The sequence below is a fragment of the Macrotis lagotis genome, chromosome 7 (assembly GCF_037893015.1).
Source record: "Macrotis lagotis isolate mMagLag1 chromosome 7, bilby.v1.9.chrom.fasta, whole genome shotgun sequence".
Taxonomy (NCBI): Eukaryota; Metazoa; Chordata; class Mammalia; order Peramelemorphia; family Peramelidae; genus Macrotis; species Macrotis lagotis.
In genome coordinates, this window is record NC_133664.1 from 106,489,219 (window position 1) to 106,508,174 (window position 18,956).

The 18,956-nt window shown below is 33.7% G+C and overlaps 1 protein-coding gene across 1 annotated transcript in view; it reads right to left on the reverse strand.

The window, feature by feature from the left end:
- The window catches only part of LOC141492847 (uncharacterized), a 319,801-nt gene that overhangs the window by 244,078 nt on the left and 56,767 nt on the right, over positions 1-18,956 (reverse strand). The window contains exons 16-24 of the mRNA XM_074193534.1: positions 13,766-13,937; positions 13,317-13,433; positions 11,024-11,178; positions 9,340-9,424; positions 8,881-8,937; positions 7,768-7,892; positions 3,347-3,435; positions 2,718-2,767; positions 695-862 (exon numbers count right to left, since the gene is read on the reverse strand). Of these exons, the coding sequence (XP_074049635.1) occupies positions 695-862; positions 2,718-2,767; positions 3,347-3,435; positions 7,768-7,892; positions 8,881-8,937; positions 9,340-9,424; positions 11,024-11,178; positions 13,317-13,433; positions 13,766-13,937 (1,018 nt within the window). The remainder of the gene's footprint in view (positions 1-694; positions 863-2,717; positions 2,768-3,346; positions 3,436-7,767; positions 7,893-8,880; positions 8,938-9,339; positions 9,425-11,023; positions 11,179-13,316; positions 13,434-13,765; positions 13,938-18,956) is intronic.

Here is an 18,956-nt window from a genome sequence, read left to right on the forward strand (position 1 = left end):
ATGCTCTTTATGCAAGACAGCATAGAGCAAAGTTAAAAAATAATGGATTTGAAGTTAGTGGACCTGAGTTCAAATCTCACTGTCTTTGGCAAATCACTTACTTTTATGAACTTTAGGTTCTTGACTTATAAAATTCTGGTTGTACTAAATGACCTAAAAGCTTAGCTGCACAGGCATTCCCTTCCAATTTAGCCCTCTCTTTAGTTCTCTGCATTCAATTATGCTGCAGGTCCCATTCTGTTCCTTGCCCCACAATTATTCTCAAGGCTGCACTATCCTTGAGGACAGAGATTGGGAGGGAAATGAAGGGAATGAGGAGGGTGAAGCAAACTATGAATATGGGTTGGGAAAGGGGTTGAATCTGTGATTTCCTTGATATAAAAAACTTACAGAAGTAAAGCCTCCCAATGCAGTTGGACATGTCTCTGTAATTTATAGTCTTGAGACCTGAGAACTACATGTGTTAGACTAATTCTTCTAATTCTTTAAAATTCCTAGCCTTTCCTGGTCCTGGTTACCTCTGTACTTTCATTCTTTCACATGATCAAAGATACCAATTCCCCAACAGATCTCAAAGATTCCCAGTTTTAAGAGCTTGATGAATGACTTGGCAAATTGGAAACATCACCACTCTAAGCATTTTTCAGGACCTGAGACTCCACCTGAGATCACATCAAAAAAACTAGTCCTTTACCTTGTACTCTTGAATGTATGTGACATTAGGAGAAGATGCAATGAGGGCATTATTCTTCTTCACCCTGATATTGAGAGGTTCCTCAGTCCCAAGGATTTTAATCTCCTTAAATGCTAAATTATTTGCATCATTGTAAGATTGGTGCAAAACTTTCACATCCAAACGGTTCTAGAAGAGATCCAAAAAAGAGATCTATTGTGCATACTCAGTATCAAGTGTTTTAAATTATGAAACCAAGAATGATTTTTCCTTTCTGCCAAACAAAATGTGTCTGTGTTGTCTCAAAGTCTATTCAAGGAATGTAAAATTTCTTAATGTTATCCAGAGCAAAACAAATTCATTCATTCATTCATTCATCCCTTTCCATTCTAATCTATACATTGATCAGTCCTTAATTTAAATATCTTATTTGTCTTTTCTTTTCCTAGGAGTCGGAGAAAACATTAAGAAAATAAGATAGGAACCTTACTCTGAAGTAAGTTATATTTAGGAGAGTATATCTGCTATTAAAATTCATAATGTATTTCCTAATATTAAAAATAATTATCTAATCAATATTTTAGGTCCAGGAAAATTTTTAAATATTTTGATAGCTATATTTAATATAATTGATTTTCTTTATAATTCTATAAATTTTGTTACATGCATTTAAAGTCAATATTCTGAATCACAAGATTCACCAAACTATCCAAGCAGGCCATGACACCAAAAAAAAAAAAAAAAAAGGTTAAGAATCCCTGATCTAATTAAAGGATATGAATAGGTGATTTTTTAAGTGAAGAAATCAAAACTAGTCATAAGAAAAAATGCTCTAAACGATTATGAAAAATTCTCTAAATGATTATTAAAGAAATACAAATTAAAGCAACTCTGAGATACCAACTCACAGCGATCAGACTGGCTAAAACGATAAAAAGGGGGAATTGGCAAATGTTGAGAGAATGTGGAAAAATTTGAATATTGGTGAAACTGTGAGCTGAACCAACAATTTTGGAGAGCAATGTGGAATTATGCTCAGAGTAATAAAACTTTATATTCCCTTTGACCCAGCAATACCACTATTAGACCTATTTCCCAACATGATCAGGCTTTTAAAATATTTAGTGTCTCTCTTTCTGGTAGCAAATAACTGGAGACCTGAGGGGCTGCCATCAATTGGGGACTGGATAAACAAGATGTGATATATGCTTGTGTAAAAATGCTATTGCATTTTAAGAAATGATGAGCAGATTGATTTTCAAGAAACAAAGAGAACATTGTATACAGTAACAGCAATATTGTTCAAAGAATAATTGTGAACAACCAAGTTATTCTGACTGCTGTAAATACTCAAATCATTATAAAGGACATATGAAAGAAGATGTTATTATGTACCTCCAGAGAAAGAACTGATTTTTAAAAAGTACATATAATATGATTTTGCATATATTTATAATTTTATGTCAAATGGTGACCTTCTCTAGAGTGGAGTGAGGAGGGAAGGAGGGAGACAGTTTGCAAGTTAAAATGTAACCAAAAAAATTAAGGGAAAAATTAGTAGGAAGAAAAAAAGAATCCCTGATTTAAACAAAGCAATTGCTTTCAGAGTTACATATTATATGTATATATTAATGTTGAAGTGCATTAATTTTAAAATCTAATGTTACATATAATGCATTTGAATATTGACCCATATATATATGTATACATATATACATATATATATATATATATATATATATATAACAAGAGGTACCATAAAGATACGCATGTACCTATGCACACATACACACATACTTTTGTTCACACATGGAACTAAACATACATAATAGGCATGAAACAATTTTTATGTGTCACTCGGGGGCAGCTAAGTGGTGCAGTGGATAGAGCACCAGTCCTGGAGTCAGGAGGACCTAAGTTCAAGTATCCAACCTCAGACACTTAATAGTTACCTAGCTGTGTGACTTTGGGCAAGTCATTTAATATCACTGCCTTGCAAAAAAAAATAAAAAAAAATAGAAATAAAAAAATAAAAGTCACTTACTTCAGTGAAGAAAAATTCATGCAAGATGTAGGCACCACTGGCTACAGTACCTGAAAGAAAGATAAATATAGTCAGACTCTGGACATAGTAGAAATTTTGAATTATAGAGAATTATTCATTCATGATAAGAACATAGAAGGGAAGGAAAATTCATTTTCCTTAAAAGCCTCAGTCCTGGACATTAACTAAGCCCTTCCAATCTTACCTTAAAAAGTTAAACATAAAAATCTTCTCTTTTAATTACAATGATATATAGTCAGACTGACCTTTATACTAGCTCAGAGGGGGAAAGTTAAATTCCTGAACTTAGCTAAAGAACATAGAAAGAGAATTTAAGTAGATACAGAATCGATTACAACATGAAATCAATACAATATAGAATCAATTACAAAGTAAATTAATTCAAATTTTTTACCTTGTTCTCCTCAGAATCTCATTCATACAACATAAACTATTCATTCTTAAATGGTGAACATTATGTTTTCAAAGAATTAAATGCCTGGAAAGATTATCACCCCAGTTTAGTGATTTTGGGTAGGGAGGGTTAACAGAGTTTATAGAACAAAACTATGGGTTTTGAAGGATACACCATAGACTATGGCTACATTACAGTCTAGGGAGGTACATACCTTTGGTTTCTCCATCATCCCAAAAAAGTTCTCCTTTAGCTTCCTTATTATCATCAGGGGCAATGATGAGACCAAGAGGATTCTTTCGACTGCAGAAAGGGAGATAGAGTTGAAGAACTAAAGATCTTGATTCTAATAAAGACTGGTATATTATCTGGGAATAACTACATTAGAAATTTTCCTCCACATGTGAAAAAAGTTGTTAGCACAAGACAATTTGGTTTCTATTGTAGTAGAGTGAAAAGAAGGTTTAAAAATATTTAAAGGTATTTGAAGTCAGAAGTGCCAGTTTTCAATTATGGGTCTGCTATTTGCTGTTTGATCTTAGACAAGTCCCTTAACTTCTCTGAGGCTGTTCCTCAGCTGCAAAATGAGAATTATACTTGCACTACATAACTTAAATAACAACTACAGGAAAGGTTCTCAGTATACCTCAAAGTTCTAAACATAGGATGAAGTTAATAGGCTATCTAGTCTGATCCCTTCATTTTATGGATGAGGAAACTGAGACTAAAAAATTAAGTGACTTGCAAAGATCATACAAGTAAACAGGAAGGGTAGGACGTGAACCTAGATCTTCTTACTCCAGATTAATTTTCATACCAGACTACCTCCTACAGCTATGAAATTATAAATTCTTATCTCTTTCCTTGACATAGAAAAGAGCAAAAACCTCTCAATTACAATGAGTCCAACTATCCAAGTTACTGTCATAAATAAAAATTGAACATCAGCTGACAAAAAATTCATTAGATGTGAGGATGCATGTATGGCTTATTTTGAAACAAGAAATCAAATTTTATTTTTCTCTACTTAGGTTTGTATTTTTTAAGTCATTATTGGTCTATTTAGGATTTCAAATGAAATAGAAAAAAAAAACATCAGAGAAGAGATGGCAAAATATTTTTCTAATGTTGATAAAGGGGAAGAAACTGTATTCTGGAAATTGTGGGTTAAAAACTTTGATGCTCATCTGTGATCATATTTTAAAATGAATTCTTTACATCATTTCCAGAGTTATCCATTTACTTCCCATGTCTTTTTAATTCTTCCATGTCATGGTCTTTTTTTAAAAGAGATTGAAACACCAATTACACCACTCCCCAAATCTTTCAAAGTGTGTTGAAATATATTCCAGAGTGGTGTTTCTTACTTTATCATTTTTAGATATAGATGATAGAGATAGATATAGAGAGAGAGAGATATACATATACATATAGACACAGACATAGACATAGACATAGACATAGACATAGACATAGACATAGACATAGACATAGATATAGATATACAGATAGTTATCAGCAAAAATGGTATCAATTGCCTAGTGAAGATTTCATGATCTCTTTGCTCTTGGATTCATAACAAGAGGAGAATCCATCACATTTGTTTTGTTAAGTCTATATTTGTGCCTCCCAGTAGAGCAATGATAACTCTTTCTTTGTGTAATAGTAATAGGATTTTTCTCCTCTGCCAGGAAAGAATAATAGAATTTCTGCCTTTCTTAGCATCCATGGGGTAAATTTTAGTGTTCCCTGGATCAGGAGAATAGTGCTATTTCTTCACAATGTTGGTAATTAGTCTCCAAAACAACTTTATACTAGGTATGTAGTTCCAAGAGCATAGCAATTCTCATTTTCTTCACTGTGATATTTTCTATCTACTCATCTCTTAATAATGACTTTCTTCTTGCTTCTCAAAATGATTTTCCTTTTGACTTCTTCCCTGAAGCACCCACTTTCGCCTCCTTCCATTTTTCCTAAGAACCTTAGGAGAATGAAAGTTTTAGCTTCAACAAGCTAAAATATGGGAAGTTGTTGCTCAAATTTTCTTTCCTGCTCTAACCAGAAGAGCACCATAAATTCACACTAGATGTAAATAGAACTCAACCAGAAGAGAAATTTATGATGGTCCCTTCTGTTCTCATTTGTAAGATCTCTAGCTATCCTAGAAGTTCTTCTTGGTTTCCTTAAAAAACTTGACTTTTGTCTTATCACTAGAATTTGATAACAATGGAAGGGAAAGTAAGGTTGAGGGCTTTTCAAAACTCTACCATTTAAATCACCTTGTAAAGCCTTTGGTCCTCTTCAAAAACAAAGGACAAGCAACAAACAAACAAACAAAACTGCCCTGGTAACTTCATTTTTTGTGTGATGATTCTGGATCTTAATGATCTGAATCTTGTTTTTTATAAAGGTTGCTCTAAATTTATTGCAAAGCATTCCTACTCTTCTAACTACTAACTTACTAACTTGCTACTATGTATAGCAATTAACAAGATATAAACTATTTTAGAACATTTATGTTTAGATGTGACTTACTGTGATAACCACAATAAAATGTGATATTCTACAACATTCTGCTCACCTTCACTTATTCCTATACCTGTGTCCAAGTGTTCCTAGATCCAGAAAGGCTTTATTTTTAGCTTCAACAAGACAACTATCTTTATAATCATCCTAATATAATATATGTATAGCTTATATAATTATAATATAATCAATATGTAATTATCATCAAAATAACATTTATATACACAGTGACATATACACAAATGTGTGTATGAATACACCCCTATTTTTTATACTGTTGCTGCTTAATGTAACCGTTTTGCCTATACAGAATTGTGATTTTAGAATCTCCTTCAGGCTGTTTCCCAATTCTCCTTACAAATTAAACCTTACTGTTTCAAGCATAGGAACGCAGCTCTCAAAAATCTCCACCAAAATATTATTTCTGCAGTTTTCAGAATTCTCCAACAGACTTGGTGCAAAATTAGAAAAGCTCCTATAATCACAGTTGGTAGATTTATTTAACTAACTCATGACTCTTGACAGTTATAAATGCTTATCAACTTTACATATTCAAACTACTTAAGCATCAAAGGACCCCACAACCAACAAGAATGTCATGTGATTAAAGGAAGTGACAGGGAGCCCAATCTAGGGTACCAATAGGGATGAAAAATGACCCTGAGAGTTGATCACAAATTCATTTGGTGATAATCTTTGGGGGAAAGAAAGATAATTCTCTAGAACAAAGTAAATATGTAGACTTGATAAAAATGATTATAAAAATATTTTTATTCTTTTTTGAAACTAAAGTTGAAAAGCAAAATAAATCATAAAAATCATTTCCCCCTAATTTTCAAGGGGTGGAGAGAGGAGGAAAATGACACTTCATATTACAAAGGGAAAAGGACATTGGTTTACATGGAGTAATCCTGCCACCTCAAGGATTTTCAGGATATTGCCACTAAACACTTTCAAAAAGATCTGATTGAGTACTACATTTCTAATCCATGCTATACTCCACTTCTAGATTTTTCTTTGAACAAAGCTATCAAGTCATATTCTACCACTCAAAAATTTTAACGACTCTCTACTTCTTTCATGTTCAAGACTAAACTTCACCTGCCATACTTTCAAAGCTCTCTTTCATCTCTACCAGGTCTTGAGTGCCCTAATTCAGTGCTCATTATATTTATTATATTAATTATATTAATTATATTATATTATGTTATATTATATTATATCATATCATATCATGTCATATCATGTCATATCATATCATATCATATTATATTATATTATATTATATTATATTATATTATATTATATTATATTAATTATATTATATTATAAATATCCTCTATAAAATCGTAGGCAGCAAGATGGCTAGACTACCAGGACTATAGTCATAAAGACTCCTCTTCTTGAGTTCAAATCTAGACAAATATTTACTACCTATATAACCCTGTGTAAGTCACTTAACCCTTTTTGTCTCAGTTTCCTCATTTGTAGAATGAGATGGAGAAGCTACTCCAGTGTCACTACCAAGAAAGCCCCAAACATGGTCACAAAGAACTAGTCACAACCAAAAAAACAATGAAACAACTAGAAAAATAAGAATTGTAGTTAGTGATTAAGAAGTTCAAAGATAAGAAAGGAAAGTCATAGCCTTATAGGATCATATAACCTAAAGCATACAGTGATATTTTAATTAAGACAAAAAAACAAAACCATGGCTTTACAGATGAGGATTTTAGAGATAATCAGGCAAATCCCCTTTATTTTACCACAAGAAACTAAGGCTTATAGAAGTTAACTGACTTGTATGCAATAAATGACATCCTTTGACTGAACATCATGCATTCTTTCTGTAGTGCCACACACTGTGTCTGCTAAAGAATTTCAAAAACATGCTATTGGTTGAAGTGTCAAGTCTATACTTTTTTTCAAGAAGAAACAAGACTGAATTTCAAGACTGGGTGATAAATCCATTGATTAGTTCTCTCCTACCACCTGCCCACGGAACTCCTTGTTGGGATGAAGGAGTCACAATGCGCTTTTCAAGATGATTTACACATCTAAACAGGGAAATGACAAGCCTGAAAATGGGACTAGCCTTCGACAATATACCTGGCTACTGTGGTGATGGCTGGTTGCTGTGTGGGGAAAATATAGCCCCCTCGAAGATGAAGTCCAATTTTGTCTGGTGGGAGTGACATCTCAACCTCTTGTTTTCTCCACCATGTTTGACCACCCTGATTGGTACAGAAGTAAATGTAATTTGTATTAGGAATACTCTGAGTTATCTTCTTTGTGAATTATTTATACAACATCCCATATCCTTCTTCCCTTCAGTTGGGTCCCAAGCTTTAGCATGAAGACTATAAAACCAGTATCATCTTGGTAACAACTTGAAAAAACTCAGATACTGGAAGTTTATACCATACTCAGAGAGATTAATATAATCTGACTATAAGAGCAATTTCCAAAATCTAACTAATAGCCATAATATTTATGCATAAAATATTGCTTTTTCTTCTTTTTTGCAAAGATGTCAGACTAAAGATATGAACCATTGCATATACACTATGAAACTTGGTTAAAAATTAAGTTTTAATGAACTGCTCTTTTTCCGCTTATTTTCTTTGTTTAAGAAATGTATCTATAAGAATTCCCAAAGGAGGAGAAAGGGATAGATTTGGAAATGTTGATAATGTAGAAATAACAGAAATAAATTTTTCAAGATACTCCTACTACTTTTAATTTCTATTCTCAGTTTCTTAGCTGAAATTCAGCTTAATCATCATGAAAAGAGCTTAAAGTGTAGTCACTAGGTCATCACCATCACTGAATTGTCTGCTCCTAGATCAAAGAAATATATCATGTCTTCTCTGTTCCTCATTACATACAATTTGGTCTGCTGATTTTTTCATGAACCATTTCTCCTATCACTACCACCAACCTCTCTCTCTCTCTCTCTCTCTCTCTCTCTCTCTCTCTCTCTCTCTATATATATATATATATATATATATATATATATATATATATATATATAATTTGTTATTACAAAAAAGTCTTGCTAGGTAGGTGAAATATGTATGTATTCAGAAATAAAGATGATTTAAAAACCAAAGGATTCATATTTATATTCCTTTCCCCTCCCCTCCCCCTTCCCCTATCCAGGAAGCCCTATTTAAGAAACTATGTTCACCAAGGAATCTGTGGATAATCATATCTACTTACAGTTTCATAGTCATACCAGATGGCATCGGGCATATAAGCTATCACATTCTCAGCCCCCTGAAAGGAAAGCAAAGTATAATCTTTCATGTCTCTGAGATGAAAAACCTTCCCTAGCATACTTCCCAACTGCCCCCCTCCTTTCTTGCTACTCCCTGCTGAAGTAGAGCTATTCTCTCAGTAATCCAAAGCATCCTCATCTAGATCTCCCCTCCCACCATATTAACAATAGAAGCAACTTCAGTGAAGTAATCAGGGCAGATCTCCAAATAGTGAGGTTGAAGAAGTGAAAATCCAAGCAAATTGAAGACTTGTCATCAGAATTTGACAGAATCAAATGAGATAATATTTGCAAATGTAAAGCCTGGCTCATAGTAGGTGCTTAATAAATATTGATTGATCAGTCCCAAGAGCAGGGGGGATGGGGTTGCAGAAAAGACCGAGTCCCTATGAAAAACTTACCTCCTCCAGAACAGGAGTGATGAGAAGGCCAGGTCCCCACAGAAATTGCCGATACACATCCCAGGTGTAACTGTCAGAATAGAATCTAAGAACCACAGACAGGAGGGGATCATTAACATCATTTGTTATTTCTGGTGTTGCTCAAGGATTTGGGTTATTATGTAGCATCACAAAATGGAACCAACTCTAAGCAAAACATCAAAATATATTTTGGGTACCTATTACCATCCTTTTCAGAGGTTCTTCGTATCCCCACCCTTCCCCAGATTCCATGCCCTACTGTAGTACTTATCTAGGGCTAGGTCCAAGGCAAAGTCCCTTTTTCTAAGAGTCTTCCTATTAGCACCCCTCCCTAACTCAAATTCTTATCCCCTCCAACCCACAAAATTTTCATCTGGCAGTTAGAACAAATAGATTTGATCAAACTAATTCACAAAAAATTAATGACTTCAAATGTATAATTGATATCACTTTTCTTGCCTTCTCAATGAGTAAAAGAGGGGATGGGGATGAATTAAAAATAAAATGAAATGAAGTGAAAATGAAATTTAAAATTTCAACAAGAATTTTGATGAAATGGTAAAAAAATAGGCTTTTTAAAAATGTCACTGCTCCCAAAGATAATGAATTTAAACAAGATAAATAGCATATAATCTCAGAGATAGCAACATCTTTACTTAAAAGGAATAAATCTCTAGGAGTATAAAACAAATTTCTAAATCAGACTGAAAATGGAGAAATTTTCAGGCTGAGGGATTTTTTTCTAATACATTTTATGTTCAGCTGTCTCCCTATGTGGAACCAATGAACCCAGGAAAAGAAGCTTTGTTCTTGAATTCTACTGGCAAAGTAGCCTGTAGTGTATGTCTATACTGTGGACAATGTGATAATTTGCACATAGGGACCAGCCTTTTTTACATGGAATATTGTTGTTCTTCTGTGGTTTTCAGTTGTATCTGACTCTGTGACCCCCATTTGGAGTTTTCTTGACAGAGATACTGGAGTGGTGTGCCACTTCCTTCTCCAGCTCATTTTACAAATTTGCCTGACCCAACAAAGGTAAAACTACTTTGAGAGGAAACTGAAGCAAACAGAGTGAAGTGACCTGCCCAGGGTCACACAGTTATAAAGTGTCTGAGGTTAGATTTAAATTCACAAAGATGAATCTTGACTCTGGGACCAGCCTTCTATCCATACCACCACCTAACTACATTGCATGAAATACTATCAGCATAATCCACACAAGTATGCCCATGTCAATTGCCTGCTCAAAAATCCCTCTCTGCCTTTGGATAAAATAGTCTATCCATTTAGATTTTTCAAATTAATAGTTTGCCTATGCATTAGTTAAGTTGGAAAATTCCTGCCGAAATCCAATTCAAAAATACTTAGACAGCTTAAAATTTGATATATGCTTGAAAAAAACAAGTGTACACAGTAGGTTCAGTGTTTTGTATTTCATCCTCTTTTTTCTGTCTTCGATATGTAGAAATATAGTTTAATTTTGATGATGACAACCAAATCCATAATAATCTATTCATCTCTTTTGCAAAAGAAATCACTTGGTAATGAATGCTAGGAATTGCTTTCAGTTTTTATCCAAACATTTGATACTATGCAGAGCTAGTAAAAGCGACCAAGTTGTAACATATTAGAATTCAAAATGTAGATCAGAAAAACTCACTCATGTAGAAGGGGCCGGGCTACAGTGTCCCCTCGAGTATGAGCTCGGAAAAAAAGAGTGTAGAGATAGGGCAGCAGAGTATAGCGGATGTTCAGATAGTGTCTGGAGGTATTCAAAAGAAGAGAATCTTCTCCAAATGCAGCAGGATCCTGATCCTAGGAGCAAAAGAGACAAGATCTTTAACATTACAGATAGAAAGACATAAAGACAATCAGGGTATCTTCTGTGTAAAATATTTCAATGTTCTGAAACACTAGTCTAGAGTTAGCCTAGAGAACAAGGAAAACTACTAATGTTATTACTAATTAGATACATATTTACAAATACAAATACACACACAACTACACACACACACACACATATAAATATATAAGTAAAGAGATGTATGTCAAAAAACATTAATTGCCTTGAAGTTAAAAAGAAGCTATTCTCTTACACTGCTTTTTCTCAAACAAGACATCCATCTCTGAATTCCAAACTTTTTTTTGATAGCTGTATAAAATATTCTCCCTCCCTCCTTACATCTGATTCCTTCAAGTATCAACTAAAATCTCATTTTGTACAAGGTCTTTCCAAACTCCCTTAAATCTAGTCTTCCCTCCATTGATGTTCTTTTATTATTTCAGTCATGGTTGACCCTGCATGACCTTATTTCAGTTTTCCTGGCAGACACTAGAGTGGTTTGCCATTTCCTTCTCCAGGTCATTTTACAGATAAGGAAATTAAGGCAAACAAGGTTAAGTGACTTGCTTAGGGTTAAACAGCTAGTAAGTCTCAAAGGTCAAATTTGAATTCAAGTCTTGCTCACTACACTATGACACCCAGATGCCCTTTCCCTCCACTGGTTATCTCTAATGTGTCCTGTTCATAGTTGTTTTTCTATTGTCTCACCACATCCCACCCTCATCCTCTATCTTTGTATCCCCAGCACTTGGAACATAGTAGATGCTTAATAATGTTTACTGACAATTTTTCACTCCCCTGTTTCCTTTTTGTGTTGTTTCTCCTTGGTTTTTGAATATACTGCCTTTTCATAGAATCCCCATATCTTACAGCTGAATGGTATCATGGAAATCATTATCTAATATAAGCCTCTTATTTTACAGATCCAAAAACTGAGGCTTCAAGGGCTAGAGTGACGTGCCCAGCCTCTTCCTATTCTTGTGACTGTGTTCAATAAGAGACTATTCATTGTTTCCAATTCTTTATCACCCCTTGACTGTTCAGCTTCCTGATACTTATTTCTAGCATCATTTTCTCCCCAAACTGGCTTCTCCAAAGGCTTCAAGGACCAAATCAATGACCTTCTCAGTCTTCATTCTCTTGCACCAGTTGTCATTTATGTATTAAGGCAAATACTATGAGCAATGTCACAGAGTCATTTCTAAAATCGACCTTGTACAATGACAACTGAATGAAATTCTATGATTGAATTTCTTAATTCCTTTAGAAATGAAATTAGGACAATGGCAATAAATACAATGAAACTAGTAATAAAGCCAATTTATCCTCTCATGAATTAGTAATGAAAGTTATATACTTTAAGATTTCCAAGTGTTTTACAGATATTTTCTGGGAAAATCACTTTGGTGACTGTGTGGAATTTGAAATGGTGGTTGTAAATATGAGGAAAGGAGACCAATCAGAGAGCTTTTATAATAGTACAGATGAGATCTGTTAGGATCCTAAAATAAGATGTGGCAATGGGAGTAGAAAAGATGAAGATGAGAGATGATGCAATTAGAATTAAGATTTGCTTAGTTATGTAAGGGTAAGTGAGCAAAGAATGTAGGCTAATACTAAGGTTGTAAATATGGGTGACTAGAAGGATAATAATGTCCTTGACAGAAACAGGGAAATTTGAAAGAAGAGGAAAGAGAAAGGAACAGGTAGTTATGTATTATTTATTATCTGCCAGATGCTATACTATTTTACAAATATTAATACTTTTGAACTTCACAACCATCCTGAGATAAGTGCTACTTTTATCTCTGTTTTTCACTTTGAGGAAAATGAGGCAGACATCTACAGGTTAAGTACTTTGCCCAGGGTGACACAGCTAGGAAAACAGACCAGATATGAACTCAGTCCTTCCTGACTCCAGGTCCTTAGCTCCATCCAATAAGGACTGATAGGAATAACTAGGGTTTTCTATAGGGTCATTTTCATTTTTAAGTTAGCCCAAATGTAACAGACCATAGAGGAACTTCAATGAACAAACACCATGGTGGGGAAACTATCCTCTTTTAATATATCCCAAATTGCTCTTGCTGACATCTCTTGTAAAGGTTACCTTATAGCCTTGACCATTGTGATTCCTGGAAAAGGGATAAAAGGCTCCAAGCTGCATCCACCGCCTGCATAGTTCTTCTGAGACATCATTAGCATATCCACAGATGTCTGGACCCACCTGGAATCATCACAAATTACAGATGTGAGTCTTTTTTTGAGCATAAGGTTTTGTTTTGTTTTAATTTTTTTTAGCATTTTCTCCACATTTTTATCATCCTGTTCTTGCCTCATGGTGATTCCTATGATGTAAGCATATTTTACTCATAGTATTCCCTTCTTGAACTCCATTATTATAAAGATAACATCTCAGTACTTGAACTTTGCTGAACTCCCCTTAGATAGCAACTCAAACTAGAAATAAAGGAGAATTCTGGGATACAGGAGAGAAGTTTCTGGAAGGAATCCTTTCTATAGCCTATACCTGATGGAGAGGTGGAAGTAAGGGCTTACCATAGGGATACCAAATAGGTTGAACTCAAGCATGCCAGGTAAAGACCAACGAAGGTCATTCCATGTGGCCGCATTGTCCCCCAACCAATGTGCTGCAAATTTGCCTGACCCAGCAAAGGTAGAACGTGTCACAATAAAGCTTCTTTTATTAGTGAAGACAGTTTTTACAGCCCTATAAAGGAAAAATGAAGAGTAAGGAAGTTGAACAGTTTTGTTTACCTCCAGGGATTGAACAAAAACAATGTTCATTCTGATTCTATTAATTCAAAAAAAAAATCTTAACCCATATAGACTCAGGCATAAATTTTTGGGTTTGTCCAGGTCTAAAATTTCATTGTTGTGAAGAAACTTCCTTTATCAACAGAGTTTAGCAATTGATCTACAACTTCTCATTTTAGAGAGCTATCTATGGCACCAAATGGTTAAAGGACTTGTTAAATCATTTCCAAGTTGTAACCAACTCTTCATTGACCCCATTTGAAGTTTTCTCAGCTTCTGTAGTACATTTTATAAATGAACAAACTGAGGCAAACAGGATTTGTTTTGTAACTTGCCCAGGTTAAGTGACTTGTGCAGGATCACACAAGAAATAAATATTAGAGTTCATATTTGAACTCAAGAAGATGTCTTGCTGACACTCTATCCACTGTGCCACCCAGTTGCCTTTTTAAGGGACTTTCCCAAGGTCTTATGAAAGGAAAGAAGGAAATGAACTAAAGTCTACAGAACCTAACTGCTAATATCTGAGGTCAGATTTGAACTTAGATTTTCCACATCATTCTGACTCTGAAGCCACCTCTGTAGCAATTATACTTTGCTACCTCTCAGAAATAGAGCCAAAAACAAGATCTTGTATGAAATATTGTTTTAAACAAGTATTCCACTGGTCAGGATATTCAAATAATTTTTTCAAACAGAAACTTTTCTTGTAATGGCATAAGCTAAATGAACTACATAAGATAAATTTCCTCTGTTCCCATTAGTTTTATGCAGAGTCTAGACATAGTCCTTGAATTTGTGCAGCTTCAGACCTTAGAAGACAAAAAACATTTTTAAATGACTAAATATTATATATTTATTTTGAACGAGTGTAACACTCAAGGGATTAGGAGGGGGAAAAGTCTTCAATTGGGCCTTACCTTTTATTCCCAAGATTCACAGGGAGACAGAATATTATTATTATTATTATTAATATTATATATAATATTTATATTATGTGTTATATTAATGTTATTATTAATAATATTAATAATAATAATAATAACTTTCACTTCTCTAATTCATTTCCAAGTTGTTGGGAGTTTCAAAGAAAAGAAAATGACAAATGGGGAGATTCTTTTTCTTTAGGGGAGAAATTCTTTCAATTGATTCATTTCCAAAGTTCAAAAAAAAATTTTAGGACCTTGAGCCTAAGCAACAAGGACCTTGTGATGCAAGGAGTTATGGACATAGGAGAATTGTAATTGGAAACATATTTTATAGTCCTTTATACTGTTAAATTTTGTAAAAATATTATCAACTCCTGTGATGTAAATTGTCTACTATTAAATGTAAATTTATAACATCTCTTAACACAGACTGAAGTACATTTTTTTCTCTCCCTGTTCTTGAGGTTTTTCATCTTTCTTGGAGGGGAGGGGAGTTTATGTTTATTTTCACAATGAGATTATTGTAATAATATAAAATAAATAAACAAAAAATTTAATAATAAATGTAAAAAATGTAAAAAAAAAAGGTATCCTGTTACTTATATAAAGTTATGTACTTCCTGTAAAAAAAATTTCCCAAAACCTGGTCTAGCCCCATGGTTACTTTAGGGAACCCCCATGCCTTCTCCTTAGGTTGGGGAGGAGGGAGTGAGGGTGAGCATCCTCTTCCCTGGGCCTACACATGGTTGGTCAATCCCATCTCCCATCCTCCATCCCATCAAGGCTTTAACTTTAGACTGAGACTTCACACTGAGGAAAGCCCCACCCTTGGGAGGGGGGATAGGAGGAGAGGAGATATATTGATCTTAATGCCTTGCCTTCAATTGGCTAGAAGAAACTAAAAGGGAAAAATTATATTCTATATGAGAACTGATAATCCAAAAGTTAATTTATGAACTCTTCCTGGGACTGAGAAATCCAGATTCCATTTTATTTAAACCCTGTGCTAATAAGCTAAGATCCCTGCAGTTGGATCTCTGCATAGAGCAACATAAGAATGTATTCGATTATATCAAGGAATTTTAACTACTGATGGGCTATTTTAAAATTCCAATAAAAATATGAGGTTTCTCAAGAAATTCTAATTGATCTTAAATTTATTTTTTTGACTGGTCTTAATTGATATGATTCAAAAATAACAATATAAATGTATGTATGTATATGTGTATATTTTAAAATATATTTTAAATCAGAGATCTCTATGTAGTTTTCAGTGAGTCTTTTCATATTCTCCCATGACTGGGAGGGCTGACAAAAGATCTCTAGATTTGAGATTTAAATGAGCTGACCAGAGCTCTTAAAATCTCACCACACAACTGGATCAATGTATAATCTTTGTTCAAAAAAAGAATTGTATCCTTGTTTGTCTTTGTGTATGTGTATATGTTTCACATATGTAATTCAGATCTTAAATGGTTCCTGATTATAAGACTGAGTTCATTTATATTCTGTCAAAATGAAAGGAAATTTCTGAAATTTTTATTCATTTTATTTTGGGTTTTAGATTTAATTGTTTTAAAAAGACTAATTTAAAATTAAGTCAATAACTGAGTTAAGATCCCAAAGTCTAGCTCCTTACTAGAAAATTTTAAATGCCATTTGACCTCAGTTAGAAATTGTGAAGATATCAATATGGTGCTGATACTTAAACCAGGAAGAGTCAAAACAGAGGAAGAAAATTAAAAACCAATTTCTCTAATGACTATGGATGAAAAAATCTTAAATAAAATATTAGCAAAGCAATTACAGCAAGTTTTCACTAGGATAATACACTATAATCAAGTAGGATTTATTCTAAAACAGAAGTGTTGGTTCAATATTAGGAAAACTGTCAGCATAATTGCCCAGATCAATAACAAACATAACAAAAATCATATGATCATCTCAATAGATGCTGAAAAAGTCTTTGACAAAATACAGCACCCATTCCTACTAAGACAATAAAGAGTGTGGGAATACATGTATTGTTCCTTAAAATGATGAGCAGTGTATAACTGGAACCATCAACAAGCATTATATGCAATGTGGAGAAGCATTCCCAATAAGATCAGGGAAGAAACAAGGATATCCATTATCACCACTACTTTTCAACATTGTATTAGAAATGTTAGCTTCAGTAATAAGAGAAAAAAAAAAGAAAATGAAGGAATAAGAATCATGAAGGAAGAAACAAAACCCTCACTTTTTTGCAGATGACATGATAGTATGCTTAGAGAACTCCCAAAAAACATCTAAAAAACTACTGGAAACAATTAGCAACTTCAGCAAAGTCACAGGATATAAAATAAAGCCACATAAATCTTCAGTATTTCTATATATTACTAACAAGACACTGCAGCAAGAGTTAGAAAAAAGATATTCCATTTAAAATAACTTCAGACAACATAAAGTACTTGTGAGTCTACCTGCCAAGACAGTCTCAGAAACTATGAAAACAACCAAGAAACATTTTTCCCACAAATAGAATCAGATCTATATTAACTACTCATGGATAGAATGAGCTAATATAAAAAAAATACAATTCTACCTAAATTTAACTACTTATTTAGTGCTATACAATCAAAATTCCAAAAAAATACTTTAGAGAGCTAGAAAAAAATTGTAACTAAATTCATATGGAGAAACAAAAAGTCAAGAATATCTAGAGATTTAATGAAAAATGCAAAAGAAGGCAGCTTAGCTTTACCAGATCTAAAATTATATTATAAAGCATCAATCATCAAAACTGTCTAGTACTGGCTAAGAAATAGAGTGGTGGATCAATGGAATAAATTAGGTGCAAAAGAGACAGCAGGAAATGATTATAGTAATCTGCTGTTTGACAAACTCAAGGAGTCCAGCTTCTGGGATAAGAACTCACTTTTTGATAAAAACTGCTGGGAAAACTGGAAGATAGTATGGCAGAAACTTGGATTAGACCAACATCTCACACTCTACACCAAGATAAGATGAAAATGAGTATAGGATTTAGACATAAAAGACAATATTATAAGCAAATTAGGAAAACAAGGAATAGTTTACCTGGGAGCTATTTATGACTATGGAAGAGACAGAGAACATTATAAAAAATAAACTAGATAATTTTGATTACATTAAATTGCAAAGCTTTTGCATGAACAAAACTACTCTAACTAAGATAAAAAGAAATGTAGTAAATTGGGAAACAATTTTTACAACTAGTTTTTCTGACAAAGGACTCATTTCTAAAATATATTAGAGAACTGAGTCAAATTTATATTTTAAAAAAGCCATTCCCCAAATGACAAATGGTCAAAGGATATGCAAAGACAATTTTCAAAACTATCTGTAGCCATATGAAAAATTGCTCTAAATCATTACAGATTAGAAAAATGCAAATTAAAGAATCTCTGAGGTACCACCTCATACCTCTCAGATTGCCAATATGACCAGAAAGGATAATGATCAATGTTGGAAGGGATGTGGGAAATCTAGGACACTAATGCATTGTTGGTGGAGCTATGAACTCATCCAACCTTTCTGGAGAGCAATATTGAATTATGCTTAAAGGGCAATAAAAGTGTGCATATCCTTTGGTCCAGCAACGTTACTACTGGGTCTACATCCTGAAAAGTCATTGAGAAGGGTAAAAATTTCACATGTACAAAAATATTCACAGCTGCTCTGTTTGTAGTGGCAAAGAATTGGAAATCAAGAGGATGTTCATCAGTTGGGAAATGGATAAACAAATTGTGGTATATGTATGTTATGGAACACTAATGTTCTATTAGAATCCAGAAGGGATGGGATTTCAGAGAAGCTTAGGAAGATTTGCAAGAATTGATGCTGAATGAGATGGGCAGACCCAGAAGAACATTGTAGACCTTAACAACAAGGTGCAGTGATAATCAACCTTAATGGACTTGCTCACTCCATTAGTGCAATAATCAGGGATAATTTGGGGTGATCTGTGATGGAGAACACCAATATCCAGAGAAAGAACTGTGGAGCTTGAATGAAGATGA